Below are 15,245 nucleotides of genomic sequence, written 5' to 3' on the forward strand. Positions count from 1 at the left end.
AACGTGTGTTATAAATACCGACTTTTCTATTATAATAGGTCAAAGACTATCAGAGTATTTAAGGGACCTTAGCAATGATCTTATCCAACCAACCCTTTTCATTTTATGCATAAGTAAACTGATATCTAGAGAGGTTACCCAGTTGGTTAGTGGCAGAGTGAGACTTCATGTCTTGATTTCTAGCTCAGTGACCTCTCTACTTGTGGGGTGACTCTTGTATTCTTTTGGTTTTGTTTTACTTTCTTTGTTTAAATGATTATTTTGATTTTGTCACATTATATGCATTGTTGGAATAATCTGAGTGATCATTCAGTGGACTTAATTACTGGTTATTACTGTTTTTTATAACAGCCACTCTACACTACCCAAAGAATACTAGCATTTAATGTAAGTCTTTGGTTAACATTTCTATATATTGATGTTATTTTTGGCCTTAGTCATTTCCTCAGCTCCTTGTTTTTAACGTACTCGGCCATTTCCATTAATGCCTTATAGAGAGGGTAGAAACTGAATGAATAGATTTTGTAGGAAAAGTGATTAAGATAGAAAAGTAAATCTATCCACGGAAACTATATCCTGATGCCAAACTATTCCATAAGACGTTTTTCTGCAGGTCATTTGACCTACAGAGAGGTCATTTTTTCCTAACATTGAAAATTTTTATTCTTTAAGAGTCATTGAAAACATTGTAACATTTCTTTAGAGATTATCTCAAGTTTTTAATAGATCAAATTAAACTGATCGTTGCATTGCACTGTTCTGGGTAGGTGTGCCTGAGAGGGAATTATGCTTTGTACTGCTTATTCACCCTTTATTTTCAGGTTGGTGAATTCAAGGGTACCAGGGACTACCTTGAAGGAAGGATAAAGGAAATACTCTAAGAGGAATGTGTACACAGGAAACAGAACCAGTTGTTTGGCCTAGTGACGACAGGGGGGATTTCACTCTGATTGCATATGTGGCCTTTTGCTAGGCTCTGGGTATGATTGCACAAGTTGTGGACTCTCTAGCCCTGCAGAGCAGTCTGCTTTGTTCTTTTCAAACCATTGTCTCCTTAGTTGCTGCCAGGGTAGCACCCCAGAGGTCTGGCTCATTATTCTCATGGACAGCTCTGGTTTTTGATACTTGTTTGTAATAAAAGTTAACTTTTCCCCTGACTTTTTTATGCAGTAAAGGAAAAATTGGAATCAAAACCAAGACAACCCACTATTGACCTGAGTCAAATGGCAGTGCCTATTCAGATGACCCAGGAAAAAAGACATTCTCCTGAGAGTCCATCAATTGCTGTGGTAGAGTCAGAACTAGTGGCTGAATACATCACTACTGGTAGGTGTCCTCTTAAAAAATTGTGTTAAGGTAGGAGAACTACCTTCCTGGATTTCATGAGATAGTTATTTGGGGGAGAATATTTCTTTTGCAGTTTGCTCTAAGAACACATTCACTTTGTCCTTGGGATTTACTCTTTTACGACTGGGGGAAAATCAACAGAGTTCCAGTGTTTGCAAATAATATAAAACTGCAGTTTGGCCATTTATAATATCTGTGAATATAGGGCAACATTTGTAGACAGAGGATAAAATCTTTTTTATTTAAGAATAAGCATTTTTAGGCATCTGAATTTTTTTTAATTTGGGGAGAGGGGAGGTGGATCATGGAAAAAAAAATCCAACCATTTTTTAATGTACAGGAAAAAATGTGGAAAATTTTAAATTCTTATAAATACTTAGGAGTTCTAGTGGAAAGTGAATTAGGTATTTGTTTAAAATATAGTCTGGCAGCAAAACACTAATGAGATTTTTGGATGGCATATGTAGAGAAGGGTGCAGGAAGGATAATAGATTCATTTTCTGATTCTGGTGAGACCATACCTGGAATACTGCTTTCTGTTTTGGACACTTCATTACCTCGAGATCTGAAATAGTTGAGTGAGTAGTCATGTGAATAATTAGGGGTTAGGAGAGGGGGCTTATGAGGCACTATTTAAAGAATACTTATCTTAAGTGTTCTTTAGCAATAATTAAAAGAAAACATAAGATTACAAATATTTGAAGGATGTAAATACCAAAGCAGAAAAGGAATTATTTGGCATCATTTTAGGAGATATTAAGACTATTTGGTTAAAATTGCCAAATAGGGAAACCCACTTAAAGATTCTGGAAAGCCACCTAGCATCTTTCTTTAGAGAAATTTAGCAGAAAGCGAAATGGAACAGAGCACAGTATGTTAGTGAAGTCAGTATTGACCTCTGGGGTAGACTAGATTTTCAAAAGTAGGTGAAAAGACCTATGATTTCTTCCCATACGTATCCTTTCCAGAGCACACTGATGAGGGGAGAGGTTGCTTTTCCCCTTCTCGGTAAGTGGTGTGTGTCCATTTGTAGTTTAACTAATGGCGAAAGGTGATTGGGGAAAACCACCTGAATGGATGTGCTCTACTCTGGTCTGGTAGAGGAAAGGGAAGCTTCAACCAGTGAAAGAAAGGAAGAGAGATTTTCTTTCTCAGAAATGAGCAGTTTGACATTGGGAAAAAATAAGATTTTTTTAAAGAAATAAGTGACTATTTATGGTATTTATTTAGCACAGTTAAAGTAACTTCAGCTGTTTTCCAAATGTTCACTGTGACCTCATTCCATAGTCTCCTTCCATCATATCCTCAGTCACAGGAGCATTTCCTTTGACTTCAGAGCCAGCTTAGTGGCCCTGGCCTCTTGTAGTATCCCGCACTGGATGTTAGCTTTGTCTGAACTTTCCTACGCTCTGGGGAAGAATTTATAGTATCTTGAATAAAGGTTATTTTTAAATGGTTTTAGTCAGTTTTCTATTAAGTCCATTTTATTTCTTAATAAAATTAATGTAATAATTATAAAGATTATATGAACAGCAGAAATATTTCATATAATCTGATAATTTCATCAGAAATTGTCTTTACTTTTCAAATGTCATTCATTTCTGATGATGCTTTTATCAATAAAAACTACATTAATTTGATTGCTTAATTTTAATATTAGTATGATTGTTTTTCTTTTATTTAGTCATATTGTAAATGATTTCAGTAGTTGTTTTGATATGAACCCTAACTCCCTTTTTTTCCAGTTCGGTTGAGCATATGTGCACATATGGAAGATTTATTAATTCATATAATTTAAAATGTACATATAAAACAAACTGTGATACTACAGTGCATTTATAAAAGAAGAGTAGCAATGCTGCCCATAATCTCTTACATTAGATGGAGGCATGTGTGCAAGTATAGCAATAATTCATTTGTGAATATAGATAGAATGTGTTATAGAAATAAATAAAGCTTGTTTCTGTTTCACTGGATAGTTTTAGAGTCCTGTATTTATGACATATAAATGTCATTTTTACATTGACTTCTGTGGTGATCATCTTGCCCTTGGACACCCCACTAATGACTTTTCTAAGTATGGAACCACTACTACTTGAAATTGTAAGTCAAAATATATGAGCATTAGAATCATGGATTATTGAGAGAGTTTTGATACTTTTCTATATTTTTTTCTCAGTAAACATAATCATTTTTAAAGCTCTGTAGAATAAGGAGTGGTGAATGTATATACTGTTTAAAGCATTGAAATTATGATCGATTGGCATCAATATAGATGAATAGTTTACTCAATGGGATCTTTGTAGCAAGAGATCATTTCAATCTATACTCTTATCCATTTGTGTCAGATGAGCTAAATTTGAGAAGATGAAAGAACACTGATTTTTCTATTATTTTTTTAAATTTATGTTTTAGTACTTAATAATTTAAGGACTGTTTTCAGTCCATTACTTCATTTAGTCCTCTTCTAGGTAGAAACAAATTTTTATTATCCCTTAAAAAATAAAACTAAGTTTTAGAGGTTAAATAGAGTTTAAGTGACCCCTTCAAATTGACCCAGCTGGCTGGTGGCAGAGTGGTACGGAATCCAAGCGTGACTCCTGGTCCTGCTCTTTCTGCAATGTCACCTTGGCCTCTGACATCTTTAGGAACTGTAAGGGATTAAAGTGTCACTTCATGTAAAGGAGTGGATGTCTCTGGTTTTTGTTACATTTGGAACTGGGATAAAGAGATTAAATTTGTATTATTTTACTATCCTTAAATTAATCTGGCATCTATTACAGAAACAAGTGACTGTTCTTTTACCTTAGTGGGAGAAAGGACATTGGAGAAAGTGAGTACAACTCATAGGAGGTTGTAACTCTAAGGGATTTGTTCCTCCTTTATGGTAGTATTTTTCATCATGCTTCCACATACATTGTTTATATCATCCTTATAATAGCTCTGTTATTCCCATTTTACAGATGAGGATAGAGTCTCAGAGAAGTGACTTTCTCAGAGTCACATAGCTCATAGATGGGCAGACTCTGGTCTTCCGCCTCCTAGTTCACAGTATCACATTTGTGATACAGTATCGCAGACATTTGTTTAAAAACAGCTACTGCTTACAGATGCTCTAATGATTTCTGGAGAAAGATCATCACCTCCTCTATTTTCAGTCAGCCATCGCTCCCAGCCTCAGCAGCCCTCCCAGCCCCAGCGGACGCTGCTCCAGCATGTGGCTCAGTCACAGACTGCAACTCAGACGTCAGTGGTGGTGAAGTCCATCCCAGCCTCTTCCCCGGGAGCTATCACCCACATTATGCAGCAGGTTGTATCTCCACTTTTTCTCCCTACCTTCTGTAACTGCAGTTTGCCCGAAATGAGGTTCAGTTTCTTCCCCTATTGCAAGAGGAGAAATAACTGAATCAGAGTGTCTGTGTATTTCTTTCATCTCTGAGGAGTGAATAGAGGAAATGAATTGAGAGCGTTAACAGAAAATAATTAAGAAGTAGTATTCTTGGATTTCCTGTGAACTCTTACTATTTCAAAAGGGTGGGGCTATCTAGATGAATCTATGGCATCAGAATTGGTCACTGCTTCTAAGAGTTTTATTGTCATGTAAGAATTTATCACTGAGGTAAGATTTTCAAATGAAATAGAAGTTGGCTTGTTTTGCTGTTTGTTGCTTTATTGTTTGTTTGTTTTACTTTCTTTTATAATGAATCCTTGTGGGAACATAGGAATAAGTAGGTAAATAAATATTTGACTTATTTTTACTATATGTGACCAGTTAAGAAGGAAAAGACTCAACAGTAAGGAGAATGAATTAGTTCAAACAAAATCTGGTACCAGTGATGTGGGGAAAGGAAACATGTTGATTAAGTTGATTTTGTGTCAGATACTGTGCTTTGAGCTTTCAATACACTAACTTATTTAATTCTCACTATTATCCTGTAGGGTGGGTATATTATCCCTCTTACAAATGAGGAAACTCATGCTCACAGAAGTTAAATAATTTATCCTAGGTGGCAGAGCCAGGATTTAAACCCCAAGCAGCTTGCCTTTATTTTAAAGTAATATCATAGTTATCAGATATTCACATGACTTACTAGTATTTGCATAAATCACTATCACTCGACTGGTAACAGTTGACCCTAATGGTAGGCAATGAAGAGATTGTTGAATTAAAAACCTATGTGTGTAAGTTCATTATGAGATAGGGGAAGGCTTCGATTGAATCTCAAAGCCTTAAAGTTTAGGGTGGAGGTGTAGTAAGAAGGATGGGGTTGGGCTGGATCTTGTGACACTGAGGGAAACCAGATGGCCAGAGGTTTTGCTGGGTGCCAGATCTCAGCCTGGAGTCTGGCCCTTACCTGGCCAGTTCTGACACTGACTTTTCTCAAGATAGCCAGAGAGGTCAGGCAGGCTGGCCCTGTCACTCAAGATCAAGACCTCCTTCCAACACTATTATAACCAACACCAGACAATCTCCCGTTCCACTGACAGGAGTTCTGGTCCCCTCCTCCCGCCCTCTTCCCTCCTGGGAACCAGGTCTCTGGGAAACTATTGCCTTGTGGGCCTGTAATCTGAGCAAAGGGGCAAGGAGGGATAGTGCAGAGGGTTTTTTTCCAGAGGGTTTTATCAAACTTTGTGAAGTTTGGTAAACCATCTCCATTCTCACCAGAGAGGCCCTCTGTGGGGACTAGGATAAGCAGGTTACTCTTACCTTCTGGACAGCAGTGGAAATGCACATGGCCAAAGTGGGCTTCTCTGAACCTCGGCTTTTCTCTGGACGCCTCTTCCTGGGTTGTTGCATCTTTCTTTGGATGGTTAACATTAATGACCAGGCTTAAGAGCTGTTTCTTTAGCCAGGGAGTCTTTTCTTCTTTTTATGTGTTGGCCTGTGCTTACAGAGCAATCTTATTCTTGCCTGTAAGTTCTGGTCCCTCTTGAACTTTTCTTATAAAAGTGAGCAGACCAGTTTTTATAGTACTTAACACCTAAGAATTGAAATTACAAGAGTCTCAATGTGAAGTCCCCTTTAGATTTGGAAAACTTAAGGTTTCTTGGTCTTTTTAGGCTCTTCCCTCTGAAAATTTTTGCATGAGTCTTATAACCAAGTCTTTTCCAATTTGAGGAAAATGTAGCAAGTAGGTGTTTTCCTTATTTCATTCTTACTTTGTGCCTTTTTTACTTAGGCATTAAGCAGTCACACTGCTTTTACCAAACACAGCGAGGAACTTGGAACTGAGGAGGGCGAGGTTGAAGAGATGGACACTTTAGACCCTCAGACAGGTCTGTTTTACCGATCCGCCCTGACTCAGTCACAGTCCGCTAAACAGCAGAAACTTAGCCAGCCCCAGCTGGAACAGACTCAGCTGCAAGTGAAAACTCTGCAGTGCTTCCAGACTAAACAGAAGCAGACCATCCACCTGCAGGCAGACCAGCTCCAGCACAAACTCCCGCAAATGCCCCAGCTTTCCATCAGGCATCAAAAACTCACCCCTCTCCAGCAAGAACAAGCACAGCCCAAGCCAGATGTACAGCACACACAGCATCCTATCGTGGCCAAAGACAGGCAGCTTCCTACCTTAATGGCACAGCCCCCGCAAACTGTAGTACAGGTGCTTGCAGTGAAAACCACACAGCAGCTCCCTAAACTGCAGCAGGCTCCGAACCAACCAAAAATCTACGTGCAACCCCAAACCCCCCAGAGCCAAATGGCGCTCCCAGCCTCGTCAGAGAAACAGCCGACAAGCCAGGTAACGGAATATTGATAGCATGCAAAGTTAAACTTCTCTGTTCACGGAAAAAATGAGACCATCACGACCCTAATGTGATTAGCAGTGCTTTCTCCTGGCAAGAGGAAACTCAAAAGCCTCATTATACTGGTGTTAGTTTACCCCATCAGGAGGTTGGCATTAGGGAAGAAATGCACACCTTAGTATAGGAAGGGAAAAAAGTCATATCACTCAGAACTTTCCAGGCATTTTTTAAATCAAGTCACTTCAGCATTGATCAACAGTGCGTAGAAGTGATATCCCTAAATTATTTTTATTCTTTCTGTATAAAATATTTATTTCCATGCCTGTAAACTCCTATTTCTGTGACAATAATGCTAACTATAGTCTTTTAAGGAGCTTCATTGAACATCTTCCTTCGTAGTTTACGTCATTACCATGTAGTTAATAAATTGTCTTCTAGACTACAGAGGAATTATCTGTGTGGATATTTGAAAGAAAGACTATATTCGGGAAAGTCAGTTGCTTTGGAGTGACGTGTGTATGTGTAAATTATAAATATATATAGAGAGAATATGTTTGTGTAAATGTATTTTGAAGCAACAGATTTTTAAAACACTTTTTATTTTAAAAAGCTGAAGATTATATGAAATAATTTGAGACAGGTTGAAGGTATACTGTGTGGGAATATAAGTCCCAAAGGAAAACAAGGCTGCTGTGACTTTTTTTTCCTTTATTGCTATGAACCTTGGCTGGCTGAACAAAGGTTGTTTCAACCCCTTCTCGTTCCCTAGATTCCTTAAAAGTAAGCAGTTACTTTCCTACCCAGCCCTCTTGTCAAAACACCAAGCTTCACAATGTCTTCCCAGTATACCGCACGAATGTTTCTTTTGCCATATTGTCTGGGGTGTTTGATAGATTTTTCTCAAAGAGATGTAGCTGTAACACACACAACCCCAATTTGTTTTCAGGTGGAGCAGCCAATTATAACCCAAGGATCCTCTGTTACAAAGATAACTTTTGAGGGGCGCCAGCCACCCACAGTTACAAAGATAACTGGTGGCAGTTCTGTGCCTAAGCTGACATCACCAGTTACAAGCATATCTCCCATTCAGGCCTCTGAGAAGACAGCAGTGTCAGACATTTTGAAAATGTCTTTGATGGAAGCTCAGATTGATACAAATGTAGAGCATATGGTAGTGGATCCCCCAAAGAAGGCTCTTGCCACTAGTATGCTCACTGGTGAAGCAGGATCATTATCCTCCACCCACGTGGTAGTGACAGGGATGGCGAATTGCACTCCTCAGCAACAGAAATGTAGAGAGTCCTGTTCAAGTCCATCTGCCGTTGGCCCTCCCCTAACAACAAGGAAAATCGATGCACCAGGAGTGCCTGCGACAGGCCAGTTCATGCGTATTCAAAATGTAGGCCAAAAGAAAGCTGAAGAGAGCCCAGCAGAAATTATCATCCAGGTAAGAATTAGAGCTCTTGAGAACTCTTAAACATGAGAACCCTTGGGCATCTTGGGGGTGGTGGGTTTGGTGTGTTTGGGGCCGTCACAGGAGGAGTCAGGCCAAGATGGGAAAAAGACGGATTATCTTGATACGCTACGATGTTTGACAAATTTGGTTTAATACTATTCAAATGTACAATTTTATATTTATTTTTTGGAAGTGACTCCTAGAAAATTGATGGACATTGTCACAAGGCAACCCATATGTCAGCTGGGTTTATAAGTACAAGCCACACTTCCCAGTCTTAACTCAGCAAGTCACCCCTGAAGACTGGCAACTTCCTGAGGTCAATTTTGGGCTCCCTAATCTTTGCTCAAACACTCCTGGGATATAATTGGGTTATACTTCTATTTCAAGTACATTTCAGGGACCCTTTTCCTTGGAAAAACACAATTCTTGATTTTGGTCCAAATTTATGGTTTTCAGGACAATAAACCTTAATTAGCTGAAATGTCTGGAGAAATATGTTGTAAGAAAATTTTCTAAGTAATTTAATTTTGTATCTAACTTGGGATTAACCATAAAGCTTTGCTTTTTGTTTCAATCATTGTTATTGAAAAATTTTGTTATGGTTACTGTTCTGCCTTGGTAAGTACAGGCTAGTGAACATAATGTCTTACATTCCCTTCATTCTAAACTCATCTTCCATCATGCATAATAGGTCAAGACCAAAGAATTACTTGGTTCAGACTAGCCCTTAGAAATTGTGTTTTATTTCCCTCTCGCCTTGCAGGGTGCCATGCTATATTCTTGACAGTTGTCATCTTTTGTAAGCTGACAGATGTCTTAAAAGGTATCAGAGCAGCACATTTTAGTTAATTGAGAACTTTTGGATTTATGAAATGTAGATAGTCAAGGACTCACCGTAGATTCAGACTTGGAAATTTCTGTGCTAAACTTATCCTTTTCCATGATGCCAAGCTGTGAGAGAATGCAAATTAACTAATATTAATCCAAATATGATATAATTAAGTATGGGGGAAATGCTTAAAGGCACAGAGAACTGGCTGTTGGATTATTCAAATAATTTGGTTTTCCCTGTTAAAACAAATGCTAGCAAATTAAATAATCTTTAACAAAGAGATTTCTTTTCCTCTAAAGAGAGAGTACAGTGAAAAAGAATGGTGTCCTGGCTTTACCATTGACTGTGACTTTGGGCAAAGCTACTTAACCTCACTGAGCCTTAGTCTCCTCATCAGTAGAACGGGAATAAGGTACACCTACTTTACGTGATGGATGCACGGATTGCATAAAATTGAAATGAAGCACCTAGCACAGTACCTGGCTCATAGTGATTGCCCAACAGATGGTAACTTGTTTTATTTTTACTAAAATTTACTGTGGCTCCTGGGGGTTTAAATTCATATACTCACTAAATTGAAAATGATTTTGGATAGCTTAACTGGAGATTATTTTCTGTACTTTATGAACAGGGGTGAAAATACAGTTTGTTTCGTGTATCAAGGATAATAGCTAATTAATAGTTTCTCTACAGAATACTCAGCTAACTTTTAGCATGTATCATGTACTAGATTGCGGTATCAGAGGCAAGGGCAGCATAGTGCTTAGCAATCAAACTTTTGGAGTCAGAAATAACTAGATTTGAATCTCACCTGTACTCCTTACCAAGATTTTGGCCTTGAGCAATAGTTAACCTCTGTGCCTCAGTTTCATTATCTGTGAAATGGAAACAGTAGCATTCACTCCACTGGGTGAATTAGGTGAGAAGATGTGTATAAAGCAGCTGGTCAGGTGTCTGATAGGAAAATTCAATAAAGATAGTCCTTGTTTTAATCATCATTAATACATTGTGAGAACATTTTCAGATCATATTAGTAATACTTAGCTTTGACCTGAAGTACTGATTTTGCTGATTCAGTAAAATGCCTGGGGGGATGAATGAAAGAAGTCTGCAGAAGTGCTTTAATATTAAATGCTTTGAATGAAAAGCAGTGTCCTTTTAGACAGCAGTAGTGTGTATTTCATTCATTTGTACATTCATTCCACATGTATTATTTAACCTTTTATGTTCCAGGCACTGTGCTAGGTACTGGGAATAAAATAACGACAAGATGAATCTACTGTCCTGAAGGAGTCTATATTGTGGGATTCATAGTATTTTAGAACTGCAGGGGTCTTTAGAGCATATCTTAGTTTACACAAGCTCAAACGAAAGCTCAAGGAAGTGAAGTCACTTTTCAGAGGTCCACAAGTAGAGCCAGAGCTGAACAACAATCCTGGTCTCCTGACTCTGAGACTTTTTCACAATGATTAGCTGTATGAAACGGGAACAAACACAAAAAATCTGACTGTATTTACATTTAAAATGTGCTTAATGATCAAATTAAAGTGTCCTTCAAAGTCTCTCTCTAATTAAGCACAGACTTCAGGCTCCTTTATTAGAAGAGGAGCGCCATCAAGGAGTAGCAAGATTACTTTGAGTTTTATAGGACTTAGCTTTGAATCCTGACATTCACCCTGACCAGCGGTGAGACCTTAATTAAGTCACTGACACTCTTGGTTTCCTCATTTGTAAAATGGGAGTAATGTTTTCCCGATAGTGTTCGTATGGGGATTTAGTAGGGTATCATAGGTGAAAGGACCTAGCACAGTGCCTAGTGTGTAGTAGTTGTCTAATAAATGTCAGATCCCTTTTCCTTCTTTAGTGTTGTTGCAAAAATCCTTCTGTTACCTTTTTTTACCGTAAAGCTTCTCTCCTGTGTCTTCTCTTCCAGGCCATTCCCCAATATGCTATTCCTTGTCACTCCAGCTCCAATGTAGTGGTAGAGCCCAGCGGGCTCCTTGAGCTGAACAACTTCACCAGTCAGCAGTTGGACGATGACGAAACAGCAATGGAGCAGGACATAGACAGTAGCACGGAGGATGGAACTGAGCCCAGCCCCTCTCAGAGTTCTGCTGAACGGTCCTAGTGTTTTGGACACAGGAATGCACTTTAAAGCCTACTTGGTTACCAAGTGTCCAGGGAAGCCCTTGTATTTTGATGTCTAAAGAGAGCACTTTGCCCACGCTTAGGCTGTAGACAGACCCTGCAGCAGCAGTGTTTCAACAAGAATTGCTGTAGGAGCAGCATTTTAAAACAAGATAAAACTCACAGGGGAATGAATGTACTTTTTAAAAAAAGAAAGAAGAAAGGAAAAAGAAAAGAAAAGGATGCACATCCACACTGGCATAAGACCTGGTATTCTTCCTCTGTTGGACCATGGCTGGTGAAAGTTTACCTTGCAGCGGGAAAACTTTTTCTGTGAATGTTCCTCAACTGGTTTCTGCTGAGCAAAACACCATCAAAAAAGGAGACTGTGAATAGTTTGTACTTTGAAACAGTGTTTCAGGAACAGGTGTTTTTTTTTTTTTAAATCATATTTTTGCAAATCCTTGGAAGTGTTAAATTGGTTAACATTTTACATTTGCTCAGATCATAGTTTATAAAATAACTAGAAAAATACTGGCATTAAAGAATCCTTGCTGGATGGTGAAAATCAGATCCCTAATGGGTGGGAAGTGCTTTTTTGGGCGGCTTGTACATTCTCACCAATTGTATGCTAATTTATTGTGTTGTTGGTCTTTTGTGCTCTAGTCTGGCACACTTGCCTTCTATTTATTTAAATGTAAACATTTCAAAGCAGACTATATTTCTTGTGACAAATTTCCTGTAAACCAGGATTGCCTACCTTTCCACCTCCCCACTCCCCACTGTAAGAGAGCTTAACAAGAAAAATGTTTCATTGTGAAGCAGAGGAAAAAAACATTTTCTGACCCAAAGGAAATGTTCACTTATATTCAGGAAAACAAAATACTCATATGATGCTATCTTTACATTGAAATTGCACATTCACGTTGGACTGAGAGTTTGAAAATCTTTTCCATACTTTTGTTTAACCCCCTTTGAAATGTATAAAAAGTTCCTTTACAGTTCTAAATGTAATGTTTTTAAGCATTCTACGTTTTTAGGACACAGTTTGTTTAAGCAATATGTTTGGGTCTTGTGATTACCGTCTGTCACAGGTAGAGTGAGGGGTAAGAGGGTGGGGGGGGTAAGAAGCAGTTTTGACAAGTTGTGGCAAAGGAAACTACTTTTCATTTTTTAAAAAAATGTAAATAGAAAAGTTTTTAACGGTTTTATATAGATTTCACTATAAATAAGCGTTTTAAGACTGACAAATGTTGAACTGTACATACATATATCAGCATAACTGCCCAATTATTTTGGTGCTGAAGTACTGTAAGTAGAATTCATCAACAGTCTCCTGACTTTTGCATCTATGTCTGGAAAGAAAAACTGTGATACTGTAGTTAATAAATTCCCACTAGAGTGACACTGAAAATTGAAACACAAGCGTTCATAAGATGCACTGGTCTCTGGTAGTTGTCATTGTTCCTGTTAGGTGACAATGACTTACCCATAGATGGAGCTGTTGGATATTATTTTATTGTACAAATTCATGTTTAAAAGACTTTGTGACTGTTTATAGTTAAGTAATTTTTTAACCTCTCGGGTCATAGACTTTGAAAATCTAATTACACTATGAACTCTCTCACCAAAAAGATACACATGCCAATATACATGTTAGATTTTGCATACAATTTTAGGGGTTCGTGGGCCCCTCAGTCTATCCTGTATTCTAGGTTAAGCCTTCTGTTATCGGTCAATCCATTACTTACAGATGTAAGTTTTGATAAAATAAAATATCTTAAATATCTGTGAATCAGGTAATATGCGCGAACTTGAATAAAATTATGCGTTCCGCTTCTGTGTATTTTGGCAGCATAGCATACCCGTGTCCCTTTGAGAATTTAGCTTTAATATGTTTCAGCAACCAGAATGGCAAGTGAAGCTTTCACAGTCTACATTTTAAAAAATTAGTGTATATATTAACAAATTATCAAATGAGGAATTTAATTTTTTTCTTTTAAAGATTTGTTCATTTCAAGGACAGCATGAACTATTTTATTCAACAAATACTAATTGAGCATCTCATGTTCCAGGTACTATTCTAAGCACCAGGGATACTGCGGTGAATGAACAAAGTTCTATCCTTACGGAGCTCACAAGCAGGGCTTCCTGCGGATGACATGGACGTATGTGAGGGCTAAAGAGCGAGGGGACAAGAGGGACTCTTAGGCTTCTTGATTAAGCAGATGGTGATACCACATATGGATCTCCAGCCATCCTTTTGTGTAAAGTCTTAGCAATAGTAATTTCATTTTTAAGTCCATGAGCTAAATGTAATTTTCAGTCATTCCTGTGACAGATATTCAAAGATAATGCTGCAAAATTACCAGAATCCTAACAACTGGTATAGATGGTGATAAGAAAAATGTATTTGAATTAAAGAACTTAGATAATACTTCATATTACAAATGCAGTTTATGGTGAACTTAGAGAATTTTTTTTAAAAACAGCTTTATTGAGATTAATTCACATGCCATATAATTCACCCATTTGAAGCGTGTGGTTCAATGGCTTTTAGTATTAAGTCACAGAGTTGGGCACCCATCACTACAGTCAACTTTAGAAACACCTGTGTACTCCCCAGTAGAAGCCCTGTACTCCTTAGCTGTCACCCCTGAAACCCTCACCACTGCCCCCCGCCCCAGCCCTAGGTGACCACTGCTTTCTGTCTCTGGATTTGCCTAGTCTGGACATTTCATTTAAAGGGAATCACACAATATGTGGTCTTTTGTGACTGGTTTCTTTCACTTAGCAAGTATTTTCAAGGTACATCATGTTGCAGCATGGATCGGTGTTCCATTCCTTTTCATGGCTCAGTAATATTCCACCGCAGGGATATAGACCATATTTTATTTGCCCATCCAACAGTTGATGGACATTTGGGTTGTTCCCAATGTTTGGCTATTATGAGTAATGCTGCTATGAAAATTTGTTTACAAATTTTACCTATGCTTTCAGTTCTCTTGGGTATCTAGGAGTGCAATTGCTGGTCATACAGTAGCTATATTTAATGACTTGAGGAACTGCCTAATTGTTCTCCACAGCAATTGTACGTTTTACACTCTTTGCAGCAGTGTAGGAGAGCTCCTATTTCTCTACATATCTTTTTAGTTATAGCCATCCTAGTATGTGAGGTGGTACCTCGTTGTGTCTCTGATTTACACTTCCCTGATGGCTAATGATGAGCATCTTTTCATTTGCTTGTTGGCCGTCGGCCATTCATGATAGCTTTGGAGAAATGTCTGCTCGGGTCATTTGCCCATTTTTCAATTGAATTATTTTCTATTTTATTATTTAAATTGAAAACTCTTGAAGTATAGGAAATATTTCAACTCTTAAAAGTAAGCTTTTCTCTGGTAATTAATTCATCATCCTTAAAATCTTAATCAGATTCTAGTTCTTCCTCTGTAATGTAACAAATTGCTTAATGTTCCTAAAACTACAGACCTCTACAGTTGGAAACACGTTTACATACGTTTTTTTTTGGTGAGGTGGTTCTCTCAAAGCTTCTGGGCTAGGAGACATAGTAAAAAGGAGATAGTGGTCAGGTGGTCTGGATTTGAGTCCCAGACCCCTCTTTTTTTATTGATTATATGAACTTGAGCAAGTCATATTATTCATAATACACTGTGTTTCTGACACCACGGGGTTATTGTGAAGACTAGGCGTAATAGTACATGTAAAATGCCA

At 38.1% G+C, this 15,245-nt stretch overlaps 1 protein-coding gene across 8 annotated transcripts in view; it reads left to right on the top strand.

Moving 5' to 3' along the window:
* The window catches only part of EMSY (EMSY transcriptional repressor, BRCA2 interacting), a 76,388-nt gene extending 61,974 nt beyond the window's left edge, over window positions 1-14,414 (top strand). For 3 of the 8 annotated variants that reach the window (XM_045181831.3, XM_024572544.4, XM_045181832.2), the window contains 5 exons: window positions 1,171-1,326; window positions 4,506-4,657; window positions 6,528-7,091; window positions 8,042-8,542; window positions 11,320-13,916. In XM_045181831.3, coding sequence (XP_045037766.2) covers window positions 1,171-1,326; window positions 4,506-4,657; window positions 6,528-7,091; window positions 8,042-8,542; window positions 11,320-11,514 — 1,568 coding nt within the window. In that variant the 3' untranslated portion in view covers window positions 11,515-13,916. Of the gene's footprint in view, window positions 1-1,170; window positions 1,327-4,505; window positions 4,658-6,527; window positions 7,092-8,041; window positions 8,543-11,319 lie in introns of all 8 variants that reach the window. The other 5 variants (XM_024572542.3, XM_045181833.2, XM_024572543.4 and 2 more) reach the window with 5 other exon arrangements.
* The last annotated feature ends 831 nt before the right edge of the window (window positions 14,415-15,245 follow it).

Source organism: Desmodus rotundus, chromosome 5 (genome assembly GCF_022682495.2).
Source record: "Desmodus rotundus isolate HL8 chromosome 5, HLdesRot8A.1, whole genome shotgun sequence".
Taxonomy (NCBI): Eukaryota; Metazoa; Chordata; class Mammalia; order Chiroptera; family Phyllostomidae; genus Desmodus; species Desmodus rotundus.